This window comes from Cynara cardunculus (assembly GCF_001531365.2).
Source record: "Cynara cardunculus var. scolymus isolate 2C chromosome LG 11, CcrdV1, whole genome shotgun sequence".
Classification (NCBI taxonomy): Eukaryota; Viridiplantae; Streptophyta; class Magnoliopsida; order Asterales; family Asteraceae; genus Cynara; species Cynara cardunculus.
This window is the reverse complement of record NC_037538.1, coordinates 14,529,037-14,546,266: the sequence shown is the minus strand read 5'-3', so window position 1 is coordinate 14,546,266 and position 17,230 is coordinate 14,529,037. Positions and strand designations below refer to the sequence as shown.

Below are 17,230 nucleotides of genomic sequence, written 5' to 3'. Positions count from 1 at the left end.
ACAAATTGAGTGGTTTGCATTTGATCGCTCCCCTATATATATGTGTGTGTGTGTGTGTAAGGTGTTCAAACGAGAACATCTATGTTTTATGAAATTGCGAGAATATTTCTAAACGTCTAAATTAATGAACTCAAAATAAAAGTTAGAATAAATGAAAATAAATCAGTATTTATCAACAATTTTTTGTTATCTTAGATTTGTTTGTATTCCTTAAATGTTGCTAATATCATCAAAGACTTTTTATCTCGATGTCTTCGTTGTCGATAATATTGTGATAATAATGTGATTTTGTTGTAGTAACGCATTGATAAATGCAAGGCTTCTTAGGGTGTGATTTTGTTGTGATAATTGTGTGATTTTGCTGTAATAATGTTGTGATAAATAGAAAACCAGTGATGATCACATCTACAATCATCGACTATGTTTATTCATTATATGATTTGTAGTTCTCTTTTTCATTTTACCTCTGTCTGCCTTCGATATTCCTAAAAGAGTAAAATATTTATTTAATATTTTACTACTCCCTCGATCTTTCTAAAATTGTGAGTTAAAACAGAATGATCGGCATATAAGCGTTATCGCATTTGTGTAAATAACAGGCATTCTTTTTTGAACCCTTTCCATATATATACATATATATATAGTCATATTTCAAGGGAAAACTGCAAAAAAAAAAAAATAAGGAACACCCTGGAAACTATGGTATGCATATGTGCATACAGGTAATTTTAATCAATTTGTCTGGTATGCACATGTACCTAACATGCAAACGTGCATAAAAACCAAGAAACAGTTTTAACTACTAGTATGTACATGTGCATACCATCTAGATGAACAGTTATCAGTGTGTCCCTCAGTTTTTTTTTTTTTTTAGGTTTTCCTCTGAACCTCTCTATATATAGAGAGGGGGGGAGGCGTTCAAACGAACACCTTCATTTTACGAGAATGAGATAACACCATTTTTACTATAGAAAATCACATGTAATATTATATTACATCATGTATAATACAAATGTGATACTAAATCAGAGATGCAAACGACTTTTGGTGCAATTTAGGTTGCGAGTCAATTTGCTCTTACAACACTATAATGGTAACAAAAATCCAAACATTAAAAGCAAAAACACTATAAAAGTTACCTTCATAATGTTTTGCTGTGAAAAAAACGTAAAAAGATGGTTTCACGGATCTTAAAAAAACAACCTGGTCTCAAATGATCCCAAGTGTATACATACATATATATATATACATATATATATATATATATATATATATATATATATATATATATATAGAGAGAGAGAGAGAGAGAGAGGTGGGATCAAATAAAAACCGTCTAATTCTTAAAAACCGTATAAACTAATTTCGACCGATATGAAAATTCCTTTTTTTCCTTAATTAAATTTAATCATGAGATAGGTGGAGTTAGTAGGAATTTTTGGGCCAATATGCACAAAAACCTCATTGCAATTTGCAGTGCGATACCACAAAATATAAATATAGTGCAGTTTGGGAGAATGACCAACCCACATATTTTGTGCAGTTGCAAGTTTGGCTTTGATTTCTACGGCACTATAGACGTAGTGCCTTGTGCAATAGATTTCTACAAATTAGTTCCATTATAAAAAAATTGCTTAATAATGTTACTTTAGTTAATTGATTGTTAATCAATAGATACACCATGGATGCGTTTTGGTCCAGGCCTTCTAAGCCCGTTTTCAATTAGTCAAGAAAAAGACATGGCCCGTTTTAGACACGGGCTTTAGGTTGAAAAAGGCCACAATCTGGCATTTTTAGACATAGGTTGTGCAGGGCTTTATGTTGAAAAAGAGTTTGATCGGGCTTCTTCAAGCTGGCTTTTCTAGAGTCTAGACTGTACCTGTCCCCAAAATTTCGGTCTAAACAGCCTTTGAAGCATGGCCTGGATCATGCTTCAAGCTTATTAGGCTCGGGCTTTTTGGGCCAGGCCGAGGCCAAGTTTCATGCCTGGGCTTTTTGCATCTCTAGAGTCTAGAGGAAATACATGTTAGTAGTCAATATTGGTGCATCAATGTTTGAGGACCTTGATGTTGGGCCTTTGGGGCTCCTCCCATAGGTCACTTGTTCGAGTTCGTTCAAGGCCTCTGAGAATTTTTCTAGTTGTATTCTCAAAACAGCAGATGACACGTAGTTTCATTGCAAATTAACTATTATATACAAAAATGCAAAAAACAAAAATTGAAATGAACAATCAAGAACATCATACTTGTGCTTTCATCTAGAAATGCCATCCAAAATCAATCTTTCCAACATAAGTGCTCTTTTTTTTTTCATTTTAACAAGTATAATAATTAAATTGCAACGGAACCATGACCGTTAAATAACTCGTCCAGACGGAAAACAATTCTTGCATCAGAAGATCCATAAATAAATTTGGGAGATGTTTAAAATCATTTAGCATGACTTATAATACCACCATGTTTTTCAGGCAACACAAAATTGACACATGATATTGATAGGTAAAGAAGATCAAGTATATGACCTCTAACTGCAAACTTTGTTCCAAGTTTCTTTTACATGGTCTCATCTTCGATCGTTGAACTTTTGGTATCTTTAACGTCTCCTGCAACATCCTGCAGCTGTATTTACACAAGTTACAGACGGGTATAAGTTCAGATTTTGTACCTTTAGACCAAGATGTGATAAGGAGAAGGGCAAATTGCATGAAAAATGCAACATCCTTTGATATGAAAACCTTCATTTTGGTACCTCAGATATGATATCTCAAACATTAAAACTGAAGTACATTACATGAAATAGGAATCGAACAAAATTACGTTGTATTTTCATGTCATCAAATGTAAACTAGGTACCTAGATGTTTGAGATGTCATATCTGGTTTACCAAGACATGTTTTTAAAGTATGTTACACAAAATAAAAATTGGACCATATTACGTTGCTTTTTCTTGCAATTTACCCTGAGAAGAAACCAGACACAACTTACCCCCAAGTTCTTTAAACTAACAGTTACGTCATCTTGTTGCTGTTGTAGAGTAGTTCTTAGCTCTTTAAATTCCTAGATCCCATATGCATGATATGAATCAGCATATAAAAGTTGTTAAATCAAGAATTATAGTAGAAGAGAATTGCAAAAGTCCTTACGGATCGAAGCTGATCCACTTCCACATTGAGGGTTTTTTTAAGGTCTGAGAGCTCCTGCAGATTCGATCACAAATTGTAATGGATGATTCATATGTTTGATATCAGAGTATCCACATTAACACAGGTTCTCAACTCATAATCACAAACAACAAAAGAAGGGAGTGCAACATGGGATGTTTAGCTAAATGACCTTCTCAAAAACTGAATTTAAGAATCTAATCCCATAGCGTACTAATATGTTTTTACGACAGCACGTTGTTTTCGACCAGGGACAAGCTGTTTTGAACTATAGGCGTGTCATAAGACAATTGATCAAAAAAAATTAGAAGTTCATTCTCCGAATTGAGAACTCATTTAAGGTAAATTTTCCAAAGGACCCATGGAACAGTGGGCTGTGCAAAAATTCAGGTTATTTAGCTAAATTACCATCTGACAAGTTATTTTCCTTTAAATCCATTACCATCTGACAAGTTTTTAGGCATTCTTGTGTGTGGAAGAGATATTCTTCTGTTAGGCAGAGAATTTTCAGAATCTGCCTCAAGGACATAGATTTAAAAAAAAAACCTGTCAGGAGGTCATTTAGCTAAACCCATGGAAATTCTATCTGGCTCTAAGGACAATAATCGTATGGCATCAGAAAGCAAATGGAAGCATCATCTCCAATAAACAGTGCAACACCTTGATTAACCACTTCCTCTTTCGCTCATTTTATCTTAATCTGTGCAACTCTAGTGTTATCTATGTGGTATCCCTTACTGGGTCCAAATGCAGATGAAGGAAGGAACCATTTGTTTACTACTTTGGTCATTGACTGTAGACGGTCCATAAGTCTTTCTATGCTAGGATACAACCCCTTCCCTCCAATATAACTAATAAGAATACTTCTAAGGGCATCTCCAATGAGTAACACCAAATAAATAAAATTTGGTGTAAACCTTCGGCCAAACAATAAATTGGATAACATCAAATGTAAGATTCTAGGTATATTCCTTTTTATCTTCTCCAACTGATGTAAACTTTGGTGTAAATGAATAGTGTTAAACTTGCACCGTATTTGGTGTGCTACCATTCATCACATCAAATCTGGAGTAAGGTTCAGTGTCCTCATTGGAGCAATTTAGGGTCAAATTTGGTATTTGGTATCCTCATTGGAGCAATTTAGGGTCAATTTTGATATTTGGTGTCCTCATTGGAGATGGTCTAATAGACTACTTGGCACAAAGAAAAGAACATTTCGGAACTAAAAAAAGCAGCTATATCCCAGTTTGGCATCATCAAAATCTAACAAATGATTATTAGAAGTTGCAGAGCTCTTTGTCATATTCAATTTCTTTATTTCCTCAATTTATTCATAGTTCCACATAGGCACATATAGATGCATATATCTTAAGAGGGTAGAGGAGTATCATTCAGATGTTATGATTCATAATTCCGCATATAGCTAATAGCTGCATACATCTTAAGTTGCAATTTCTTAAGCCCATCTTAAATTTGATGAGGGTTTTAGGTCGAGATCTGCTGCAATGTTAGGTCAGTACATGAGCCGCATATCTAGCAGCAAAACAGTCTTGCACTATTTGCCAAAACAACATTCTGGAGCTAACGTTTGCCATCCTAACCACATTCCAACCATCCCCACTGATGGCTTCCACCCTGCATTTTCTATCAACACAACATAATGATTTCTCGGGAAACAACAGCTTCTTTTCATAACATAAACTTGGCTGGTAAAATTTGATACAGTTTATGGGGAAAACCCCCTAAAGTTGCTGCAGTTGATTTACATAGATACCCAATGATGTCTCATCTAAGGTGTTGAGAAGCTTACGATTACTATATGCACTTATTATGAATTTGGAATTAAACAAAAATAAAACTTAGAAGAGAAGATAAAAGCATCAAAACAAAGCCACAAGTGGTTGGCATTTCAAATCATCATAATTTGCTATTTGCCGCAAAGAAACAATTATTCTTGTAATAAATTCAGAAAGAAAAAAAAAAGGACTAGCAAGACTTGAGCAGTTTTTGAACAAGAAAAATGTCAAGTGCAATGGCTAGTTTTTCAATCATATTTTCACATATTGTCCCTAATCCCCCATTTTTGCAAATGGCAGTTTGCAATAAAAATTCAAACTCCAATGGTTCACAAAGGTGAATCACTTAATAAATTATAAACTATGCACAATCCCAGTATAAGAAAAAGAAGCAGGTCTTCAAGACAGTAGGAAAACATAATACCTAAAGATGGAGAAAAATTAGGGAAATCTACATATGACAAGGAATACTTACATCACGGTAGCTCTTAACTTGAGTATCTAACTTTGACCTCCAACTTTGAAGATCCTTCATGTTAAAAACCATAACTAAGTCAATAGCTTGAATATAAAAGGGATAAATCAACAATCAATCTGCAGATAAATAAGTAGACTCGTAAATCTTCACTACTTTCAACAATTCAATAGAACTGTAAGCAATCAAGGTTTTACATTCTTCAAACTTTGAATTCTGTTTAGCAGTTCCGCCCGTGATTCACTCAATTCCTGGAAAATAGGCACATCAATTAGGGTTTTGTCCCTCAACAAAACCAATCAAAAAATGTGCTTCGTCAAACATACCGCAATCTTAGAATTAATTGGGGTCACGTTCTCATTCTTCTGCAAAAACAAAAACTTGTTTAGTCGATTAACAACCATCAAACCCAGATAGAACGGTAGGATTAAAAAAGAGGAAACGTCAAACATACCAAGCCGAGAGGAGAAGCTGTAGGCACTGACGGAGCCAAATCGGTGTTAGCTGCCATCTGAACTCGGTGGATCGAAGTTGATTCGTCTTCGATTTGAATACTTTGGGTTTAGATTGGAGAGAGAGAGAGAGAAGTGAAATTCAAATTTTTTGAGGGTGAAGAAGTGTGAGGGATTTGGGCGGGCCAATTGAATCATGTAATTGTAACCTGCGATTTCGAAGTCAACTTTTGTCGGTCGATTTTCTTCATATTATTGGAACGAAGTTAGTTAGAAAAGTGTAGAAGCTTCTTAAAACCCATATTAATTGAACGTAGTTAATTAGATAGATTTTGTTACTATAATTTTATTTTTTATTAAAATAATGTATTTTTTAATTTGTTTCAAATACAACTCATTACAATCAATACAACCTAATAAATTAAAATATTTATGTAAATAATGAGAGTTCATTTATTATAATTTAAATATTTATGATCAATACTTTATATTAAAAAATAATTAAAATTTTTATGAAATTACATATTCATCAAATTAAATGGACGGTTGAGATTGAATTGTATTAGTTGTATAAATGTAAAGGGTAGTATAATAACTCACCTATATATATATATATATATATATATATATATATATATAGTACGGTACCAATCTAATGGCGACCACCTGCTTTGCAGATAGTCCAGAGTCACCATATTTGAATCTCCGTAGCCACAATGAGATTGTTATTTCTTCTTGGATTTGAACCTGGGACCTCCTGGTACTTTTGACCTTTGGAGTCAAGCTCAAACAATCAGGCACCACCCTTGTGGTTAAAAGTACAATATTATAGTAAAAGAAACTATGAAATCAGGTTATTACTTCTTGCGTTTTGTCCTATGATCTAATCCATAATGTTTAAATCACAGCATCCGTAATTACTTTCAAGATTGAATTGAAAAAATAAGTTCAAATCTTATTTCTTTGTTAGATAAAGATATTATATCAGTCTTCAAATGACTCCATCTTATACAATTACTACTGAAAATAAGTTCAATGGTATATATAATGTAAAGAAAATAAGTCGTATCAGCTTAATTATCGATGGATTGGTAATTTTATTTAACTTCTGAGTTGGAATCACACTTTTTATGACAAGTATATGTTGTATATAAAACAGAACTTTATATGATTTAACAATGGCGATATTTTGAGTGTTACATAACCACCGACAGGTGATGATGCGTTAACGTTGAAACTTATTTTTTACGTTTTAATGTATGATTTAACATGAATAAACGTACATATAACAACCCTTTTTGGATAAAAACGATAGAAGAAGCAAACAAATGTAGTTCATGATTGCAAAGTGAAAATGTAACCCCCAACATGTGATTCGGAGTAGATATGGACAAAACCCGTGAACCCGTCTCATGAGCGATGGAAATGTAACTAATTAAACCATAATTGGTACTGGTTGTAACCGGTTGTCATGTAAAAATAAAGCAACAAGCAGTAATTGGTTGAGTTAAACAATTCCTTTTATAGATATAACGACTCAGAATTGTATAATCATATATTTAGTTTCTTGAATAAAAAAAAATAGAGTAGATTACAAATTTGAAATTCCGCCCTTGTGATTATGTGAAATTGAACAGATTGGATCCTACAAATGAAATAATTCCAATTACGGTCATTATGGTTTCACCTTTGTTATGGATTGGGTCCGTCAGACTAAGGGGCTGTTTGCTTGCTTTTTCATCAAATTTTGTATGGATTAATCTATCTGTATAAATTAGAAAGAGTTTTGTTTAAGATGGTTTTTATAGATGGAATGTTCGTGTTTTTTAATTGGGAATGGCAAGTTTGGAAAAAAAAAACTTGACTTTCTGCATGAATATATAGCTAGCCGAATAAGTCATTGGCCTTGTTAAGCTCATTAAGCTATTAACAAACAAACCATAACTCCGTTAACCGTGACCGTTAAACCCATCACGTGTCCTAGATTGTGTGCGCCATCGATGAACCCATATATGGCGTCTTTGTGTGTGTGCCATTGATGAACCCAAATGAATAAATCACAAGCATTCCCACTAGTCCACTAATGTTTCTTCACAACTGCTTTTATGGTTCATAACTGAATTGGTTTCAACCGAAAACTCTTTAAGCTATAGTTTGCAAAAAGAAAAAGAAAAAAAGAACTTGAGATGGATTGACCCAAAAAGTCGATCAACGTACAGATTAAAAAAATAGAGATCGGTTAAATTCTGTCGTTTTCCTCCCCACAATCGCACGACAAAGAGAAACTTTTTGCCGATTTGGAATTTCACACTTTAGTTATGCCGTGTGAAAAATCAAACGACAAACCACGGGACTCACTATTTTTACTGCTTAGCGTATGGTTTGGATTTGAATTAGTGTTAGAAAACCCATTATTTTTGGTGTTCTTTAGGCGTCATGATTGAAGATGCTCTTAGAGGACGACAATGAGGGTGCCAAAATGAGTTTATTTATTTATTTTTTTGTGTTTTTTAGGTGGACACTTGTACATTTTATTTAGAAACTTGCACATTAAAAATGTTTTCTAAGACAAAAATGCCCTCATGCGAGGGCCAAGTGATGAGTAATTTAACAGAGATTCGTTAAAGAAGTTAGGTCAAAAGAGACCAATGCGTAACAAAAATAAAACTACAGCGACCGTAGTTGTAATCATATCGTCTAGACACTATCAATTATTTATGTACAACCATAGCGACCAAATTTATAATTTGTAATTAATGAAAACAATTGTTTTCAAAAATAGCTGAAATCATTGGTTTGAAATGTTAGTTTTTTTAAGAGCATTTTTAATAGACTAGTAATATACCAGCTACAAAAGATAGGATGAGCCTGTTTTAATTAAGACGTGGGCACATGAAAAAGAAAGATCATAATTGAGTTGTTAACAATCTCACCCATAACGAATATGCTGGTGGGTTGTAGTATCTTTGTATTTTTTGACCGGATTAAAGTCAATGACATAAACCCACATGAGAGCAGAAAGGAAATTACAAGGTTATCATAACGAAGGTTCCAAATTGGTAGCAAAAATGCATGATCGACATCTGCCACCTGATTTGTACGTTGTTCCAAACCCATAAGAAAACAGTATGGCTTGATTATCATGGTGTAGAAATGATTTAGAATGAACAAATTCAATAAGGTTGATCTGAAAAGGAGTATCATGATCTGTCAAGATGGATGTTAAGAGCTAAAACAGTAAAGGAAAAAAAAATCGGTAACTGAATAACCATTAGACGTTTTTGAGACGTTCTTCATACATAAAAAAGCCTTTTTATTCCATTCATTTTAAAGATAGATTTAAAAAAAAAAATATTAAAATATAAAATAGATTCAAAATCTTGAATTTTAGATATGATATAAAAACAAGGTGGTGTCTGATTGATTTGAGCTTGACTCCAAAAGTCAAAAGTATTAGGAGGTTGCAAGTTCAAATCCAAGAAGGAATAAAAATAACTTTTGTGGCTACGGAGGTTAAAATGCGGTGACTTCAAACTATCTGCAAACCAGGTGGTCCTCCTGAGATTAATCGGCTGACATAACGAATTGGATATCCAGGCTAATAAGAAAAACAGTATCATGTATTAATTTGAATCAAAATAATAATTACAACGAATGTAGAAAATACATACAAGCTATAAAGTCCCCATATCAGGCAAGTACTATCAAAAACCGCCGCAGCCGCCGCCACAGCCACCGGAGGCATCCGAGATCATATCGCCGATCAACAAACCACCAAGAGCTCCGCCTAACAACCCCGCTCCCAACCCCATACCCATTTTGCTCTTCTTTGGAGGCTGTTGTGGCTGCTGAACGGGTGGATACCCGTATCCCTGCTGTGGCGGGTAACCACCGTACCCCGGCGGTGGTGGCGGAGGATAAGCAGCATGACCCGGTTGCTGCTGGTGCTGGTACGCGTATCCAGTCTGTGACTGAGGAGGATATCCATTAGCAGGTGGAGGGTAATACCCACCTGCCGCCGCGTACGCCGGTGGATAGCTGGAGCTGGTTCCAACAGCCATCCCGGCAGGATAAGCCGTCACGGGCTCCTCCGCCGCCTTCCCGGAGAAATTTTCCCCAAATTTATAAGAAAAACTCAGATCCCCCTTTGGCTTCCCCGAAGGCCTTCTCACTTGATAACTGACAAACTTCATCTCCCTCCCTTCAGCTTTCACGCCTTCCAGAAGTTCCTTGATCGGCACATGGACTTCTCCGACATCCTTATCGCCGAACATCCCTACCGCCTTGATCTCGATGACGAGCGTCAGACGGTTCTGTAATCCGGCGGCTTCATCGACAGTAAATTTCATGGGGATATTCCATGTGGGATCAGAACCTCCGTCCTTATCAACAGGGGTTTTGTACTTTTGAACGTTGCCGGCGGTGCCGAAGATGGAAGCGACGGCGTAGACATCCATTTTTCCGATGAGACTGGCTTTTTTGAGTCCTTTTGCAGAGACGATTGTGAGGTCTAAAGTTCTGTAATCCATGGTTGATTGATAATGTAAGAATTATGGTTGAGATTGAGATTATATAGGAATTCTGTTAACCGACCCTACAGGAATATAGATAGATAGATAGATATATACATATACGTGATAGATTCTTGGAAACAGCGAGGAAGATGACGGCATGGGTGATCTTAGCAATTAAGAAAAAAGAACCGTTGAACCGGGCGGTTGAGCCCCACAATAAACGGGTCAACTGTAGAATCAAGTTGCCATAGATTTTGGAAACCGAGTTGAATCCGTGTGGGTTTGGAATTAACCATGGTTGAGTTAGCTGTTGACTTATATCTCTAACTTACGTTTTTCTCTTTTTCATAACGGTCGTATTTAACCGGATCAGCTTTCACAAACAGAACATCTATTTGAGTTTAAATGTTAAGTTTGTTTGTTTATTTTTTAATAGTTTTATTAAAAGGTAATATCTAAATTGTTAATAGGTGAATTTTGTTGGATAAGAAAAAAAAAATCTATCTTTTAATGGTTATAAAACCCTCTGAATGATTTTGTATCCTGCATTTTTCTTAACCATTAAGAGTCTTAATTTCATTGTACACAATTACCAAACAATTATATTTCATTTTACACCATATCATGAAAGTCTCTTAATTATTCTGACCATTTAATCATCATGTATTAAAGCATTCAACAATTGTCAAATAGCCACTTAAGTTTAACATTAACAAATCGGAGATAAGGATAAAACCAAATGAGGAATATATATATATATATATATATATATATATAATATAAATATATGAAAATGATTTAATAATTTTTCCCGTTAAATAATAAAATGTAATATATTGATTAACATATATTTATTTTATAGCATAATAATTCACTATGTAAATATTATTATTGGTCTACCATGAGTCTTTTTATATATATTTTCGTTTCAATTAGTGAACAAAAAAAAATTCATATGTATTTAATAAGATGGACACAAACATATATGAAACAATATAACAAATCATATTTTTGATGAAAAAAATCATGCAAAAAATTATTTTTATTAATGTTGGACTTGGTATGCTATCAGGGTTTTTTCCTCAAATATCGTGTACCAACCAATTATAATCGGTATGCAAAATCTTATATTTTGTACCAAACAACTGTATGTGATATCGTCTTTTTTTGACCGGCACATATGTTGATAGTGATTGTGTATCAATTTCAAATTATATATATTTAATATCATCAATTTGTTTAAATGTTGAGTGACATTTTGGGTTTTTGGTTTGAACTATGATATTTGAGGCTATTTAATTCCAAAGAATAAGACTTGCAAAGAAGTTTGAACAAAATATAAAGTTCCCAAAAAATACAGAAAATAATAAATAATTGAATAAGTAGGTGTCATGGTACTAACAACTATCGCAACTAAAACGACGCCAACTGGTTACCTACGCTTTCGCGTCTCTCAGTGTGGTCAATGCTGGGTGTTTCCAAGCAGCGAGGCTTACACGACAACTTTATTAGTACATCTAATCGTAGCAATTACCTGGCTCCAATTTATATTCTACTTATTGATTCCGGCACAGAAAAGTGACAGACCATAGCCCTATTAATGAGATGAATTATTCTACGTTGGAAATCGATAGGAATTCCTCGTAAACTTGCCCTAGAGAAAGTCACCAACAACATAAGGCCCCCGCAAGTTTGGCATGTGAAGTGCCCTTGTGTTCTTTTCTTGTGGGAGATGAAGCCAAATCCTTTCCCTTTAAGGATCTAACGGCCACCTTTCTTGCCCAGTCTCGAGATCTTTCTCTCCAGGTACGATTCACCATATTTAAGTGAGTGCTCTACCCTTGGTATGGTACCAAAAGCCCTTGGTATTGGTAGATGACAACATAGAGAACTTTGTTACCCCCTTGTCACTTAAATGTTCCTTCGTATATTTATGAATTTCATCCCTACACACGAAATTTCACTCTCCAGGGAAGAAGCGGTCCAGTTTAATAGATTCAATGGTCGATGTGTTTGAATCAAAGAGGAAGAGCCCACTTAAATATGCTAAATCATAAATGCAAGCGACCATTGGCGGTCACAGGCTAATCGCCCGCACACCATCCAGGTCCCCTCATTTATAGTCACATGTAACAAAAAATTTCTCGTATTTTTGTAAAATGAAAGTATTTTTCGATTAAACCTCCACCTATGATATATATATACACACACACACACACACATAGAGAGAGAGAGAAGTAGGTTCATACGAGAATGATACAATATTTAAGGAAATAAAAGAATGATAATCACATGTGATTTCTATGACCGCGTGGCAAGGTCGCATGAATCATATGTGATTTTATACGTGATATTAATGTAAAATCACATGTAATTCAGTCATTCTCTTACTTTCTTAAATTCGAACCATTCTAAAGATCAAGTAGCTTAGTTTCCTGCCTACGGCTTAACTGAATCTCCCTTCTTTAACCACAATAGTCTCCGATTTAGAACCTTAAACCCGAATCGAATACAAAAACTTTCCCTTCATAACCATAACTGGATTCTGTTTTATACTAAATATATGAATATATCTGCAAATTCAAATGAACCACCAATGATGAATTGATGATTAAACTAAAAATCACCATAATACGTCCAACTATAAGTTGAAGGGAGAAAAAGAAGCTTCCAGAATCAGAAATTTAGGCACTTGAGTTAGAATTTCACATGTACAGGATGACGATGCTAGGTTGGCACGAGCGCTAAAATTTGGTTCTTAATTATCCCCATGCATTTCTGTATTTCAGCATAAACCTGCAGGTTCTGGGGGGAGCAAGGTTGTAAACTAGAGACCGCAGAATCCAATATACTCGCAACTTCAGCCGGTGGAAACTGTCTTTCTGTACATTTCTGCAAATTCCCGTTCATAAACCGCAAGTCAGATACCAACCAAATCAAACGAACCCAGTGAATCTCATGCATGGGGTATGGGACCGTTAGATACCAATCAAACCATGCATTGGGGGGGGGGGGGATATCAAAATGCAACAAAGGTTGTCTTGGTTCCTATTTAGTGCAAGTGTGTAACAAAGAACTTTTTTTCTCAATCAATGTAACGAAGTTTCAATATTTTTTCCTATTTAATGTAACAAAGTTCCGATATGAAAAAAAATCAATGTTTCAAGAATTTCCTATTTAATGTAAGATTTGGTGACGTAACGTAGCTCTTTTGTGAACATTTCATAAACCTTCCATCAACAGAGTTAACGTCATCAAATGTTACAAAATCAATAGCCAGTCAAAATGGGTACTAGAAAATTTATAACATTGTTACATTGGATATTTGCATGAGAAAAATCGTACACTAAACAGGTTGCATTTAGATGCATTTTGCCCTTTTGGGGGAAAGGTGGATTACAACCGATTTTTACCTGAATGACGAACAGAGTAGCCACACAGTGAGTTATCAGTTCAGAGGGGATTGATGCTTTATTTGAATCTGATGGATTCATTGGCGTAGAATCAGATGCCTTTACGGTGGAAACCAGTTGTTCATGCAATGACAAACTAGGAGGAACTGGATCAGATGCAATTGGTCTGGCAGGTGGAATGCCGGATTCATCCGATGGAATTCGATCGCTTACGTAATCAACAGCCTTGTCAATCTCAACCGTAGGATTGAGCTTCAACGATGACATTGCCTAAATTGTTATCCATTAAAAGTAATCATTAGAATCATTCCCTTGTGATATAGGATGTAAAATCACAAAATCTGACAGAATCAATTTGTCTTCTCCGGGTGCGTTTAGTACGCAAACAGGACAGGAGGACTGGATGGGTGAGAGTGAGGCAGGCAGGTGAAAGAATTCTGAAGGTTTTAGGGTTTTAATTTGACATGGTAAGTTTAGTAATTTACCAATCTTGTCGCATCTCCCTAGTTTTTGTTCCTCCTATTTTGATGAAACCAAAAAAATGCATTTTTGTTCCACTTAGGGTCTGTTCATTTGCAGCTTTATGGAGCTCACAGCTTATTCGGTCAGTTATACATGACCAATTGGTAGTGGCTTAATGATATAGAAAGTGGCTTATTCAGTAAGCTTCTAGGGAGCTTTATGCAGAAAGCCAAGTTTTTTCCCAAACATGTCCCTTCCAATTAAAAACACGCTTCTTTCATCTATGAAAAATCCCTCCCAAACAAAAATCTTTCCCATCTTATACAGACAGCTTAATCCACACGAACAACTTTATCCATTCAAGACTTAATGGAATACCAACCAAACAGCCCCTTAGTCTTATCCTGTCCCGGTCTAATGTTGCACCAAACGTGGGACAAGTTTTTATTCTCTCATGTTCCATGTACCATACGTACCCTTACTATTCAGTATCCACATTATAATATTTTGTAAAAGGAGATTTCCCAAAATGACGTATGGTGGTAGGAAAAAGGGACATGGTGTGCATCGATAAAGGTGTTTCTGACCTGTATAGCAATGTCTACCATTGTACGAGCCCTGGTTCTTGACATCTCAACGATCTCATTGACATGACATTCCGACTCTTCCGTGCGATTTGTAGTGTGATCAGAGGAGCTTGAGATGGCACCATGGTCACTTAAATCACCCACTGCCCTTGGCCAGCTGGCAAGGTGAAGGTTGCGCTGATATGTGTTGCGTTGCCTCAATCGATATAAAGCAGAAGAAACCTGCAACAAAAGCAAACCCATTTTAGCACTTGTTAAATGAGCAGCAAACAAAAAAAAATATAGGTGAAAACAATGCTACTCTTGCCTGAGCATTGGCTTCATTTAATTGCACAAGAACAGCTGCATATTGTTTTTTGAAAGCATCTGAATCCTGAAGAGAAAAGTCACCATCTGTTTGGTTTTCCAACACATCATCGTTCATTCGCCTCAACTCGAAAACTACAGCCTCCTGTAGATTCAACATAGTTCAATAAATATCTGATTAGAAGTACGAGGTTTTTATGTCATCTCACTTCAAAGTATATACAACCGCCATGAAGAAAATGAGAATGGGGGTCAAAATATATTTACAAAGCCAGATACACGATTATATGCTTACGTGAACAAACTTTTAACTTGTATCTCCTTTCACATTTCCATATGAACCATGTGGTATTCTAAAAGTTCTACATAAATGTCCCACAACTACATAAATCATATGAATACCAAGATACAGAAATGTATTGAAATATCCTATGTCTTGTTACAAGATAGAATTATGTTAGGTTTACAGGTGCTAGATACTTTAAGAGTTACCTTCCTATAATCTCATTAGTAGGTATCACAACATGACGGGTTTTGGCGAGGGTGAGACCGTGTGGCAGGTAGAGGGCGTCAAATGGGTGCATGGTGAATATGTGGGAGATTTCTTGAACCCAATTCAATTCAGAATATAGCTCAAAATCACATGTTAACAATTCAATTAATTTAAAAGGGGCTGTGGTCAGGAAGGGAACAGGGTGAGGTAAGCAAGTATTGGGGAGATATGGAATAATAGTAGGGGGTAAATATGGGAGTGTCGACCCCCACGCCATATCAGCCTCATTCCTATTCCTAATAATTAGAGTTTGGTTTCCCTCCAAGTCTCCTTGTATCTGGTTTAGTGGTTTGTTACTCTTTATATGGTCAATTATGAATTTATTCAAAATTTGTGTTAATTATATGTAATGTATTCAGTTGCTTTCAGTTCAACCGAAATAGTCAAAATATACAAATAATAGTATAATGTGCTTGGTCTAACTGAAATAGTAAAAAAAGTTTAACTGAAAACACAACCGAATAAGTTATCTTTATTGGGCTAACCAAACTGTTTAATTCAAAAACCGAATAACCCGAAACCATCTTGGTTCAGATGAGTTATCGGTTTCAGAATTTTTGGACACTTGTAATTGTGCCCCCAATGATAAAAGTTTCTGGATCTGCCACTGTACATCAGTGTGGTGTCTCCTCGATGTAGAACTAAAGAGCGTACCAAACTATTAATGATGTGTAATAGAGATGGGCACGGAGCGGTCCTAAAAGTCCGGTCTGGCCAACAATCTGGTCAAAGTGGTCCAGAAAAACCCAGTCCAGACAGGTCCTTTTGCCATCTCTAATTGTGTAAGTTCATTAAAGATGAAGAATCTAACTGGAAGGACCTTTTTGTCAAGAGCACGGGTCAGCTCAGCAATTGCTTCAACATCAAGTTCCTTTGCCTGAATCTGTGCCAGTGTACCAGGCATGGTGTATGCTGCATGATGGTTTGAGGCGAAGTCTCTTGGTCCATATCTTGATTGTAAATCAGATTTAACTGAAGCAACCTACTCCAACAGACAAGAAAAGGTAATCAACATACATGATGTTTTAACCAGTATTCTAAGTACTCCAGTTGGATATAAGAGTGAATCAGTAAGAAGATAAAAATGCTAATTTACTTCTAGTAAATCATGGTAATTGGTCAGGAAAGTAAAACTCTACTTTGAAGTGAGTTTAGGGCTTCAATAATATATATACATACATCATCCATATAGAGGAGTTCAGTTGCGAATATGTTTTCTGTTGCGAACCGGGAGGAAACGAGAGTGTGACACGTGTACCAGTCATCATGAATAATGGATGTGAATTTTTTACAACGTTCATGATGAATGTTAAACCATTCATGATTATTGTTATACCATGTATGAGGAATATTCCGTGAATGTCCGGACACGTGGCACTATCTCATTTCCCCCCCGGTTCGCAATGGAAGTCTGGTTGGCAGCCAAACTTTCCCCTATATATAGGGGGCTAATCATATGAGAACCTACAGAATCGTGAGAACCATGAGGATTGGTGCATCATGTGTAATTTC

At 35.6% G+C, this 17,230-nt stretch overlaps 3 protein-coding genes across 6 annotated transcripts in view; all 3 read right to left on the bottom strand.

Moving 5' to 3' along the window:
• Positions 1-2,330: 2,330 nt before the first annotated feature.
• LOC112521347 lies at positions 2,331-6,122 on the bottom strand. The gene is made up of 7 exons (XM_025130157.1): positions 5,886-6,122; positions 5,758-5,796; positions 5,629-5,682; positions 5,432-5,485; positions 3,143-3,196; positions 2,985-3,056; positions 2,331-2,618 (listed from the first exon to the last, which is right to left on the bottom strand). The coding sequence occupies exons 1-7, from the start codon at positions 5,940-5,942 to the stop codon at positions 2,553-2,555; spliced, it is 396 nt and encodes a 131-aa protein (XP_024985925.1). The 5' UTR covers positions 5,943-6,122; the 3' UTR covers positions 2,331-2,552.
• A 3,363-nt stretch (positions 6,123-9,485) lies between these two features.
• LOC112521879 (protein SRC2-like) lies at positions 9,486-10,585 on the bottom strand. Its single transcript, XM_025130874.1, has one exon. The coding sequence runs from the start codon at positions 10,410-10,412 to the stop codon at positions 9,588-9,590; it is 825 nt and encodes a 274-aa protein (XP_024986642.1). The 5' UTR covers positions 10,413-10,585; the 3' UTR covers positions 9,486-9,587.
• Positions 10,586-12,857: 2,272 nt separating this feature from the next.
• Positions 12,858-17,230, bottom strand: part of LOC112522059 (protein ALWAYS EARLY 2) — a 29,950-nt gene continuing 25,577 nt past the window's right edge. For 3 of the 4 annotated variants that reach the window (XM_025131127.1, XM_025131126.1, XM_025131129.1), the window contains 5 exons: positions 16,539-16,700; positions 15,161-15,310; positions 14,860-15,081; positions 13,811-14,080; positions 12,858-13,289 (listed from right to left, as the gene is read on the bottom strand). In XM_025131127.1, the coding sequence (XP_024986895.1) occupies positions 13,125-13,289; positions 13,811-14,080; positions 14,860-15,081; positions 15,161-15,310; positions 16,539-16,700 (969 nt within the window). In that variant the 3' untranslated portion in view covers positions 12,858-13,124. The remainder of the gene's footprint in view (positions 13,290-13,810; positions 14,081-14,859; positions 15,082-15,160; positions 15,311-16,538; positions 16,701-17,230) is intronic. The other variant, XM_025131128.1, reaches the window with a different exon arrangement.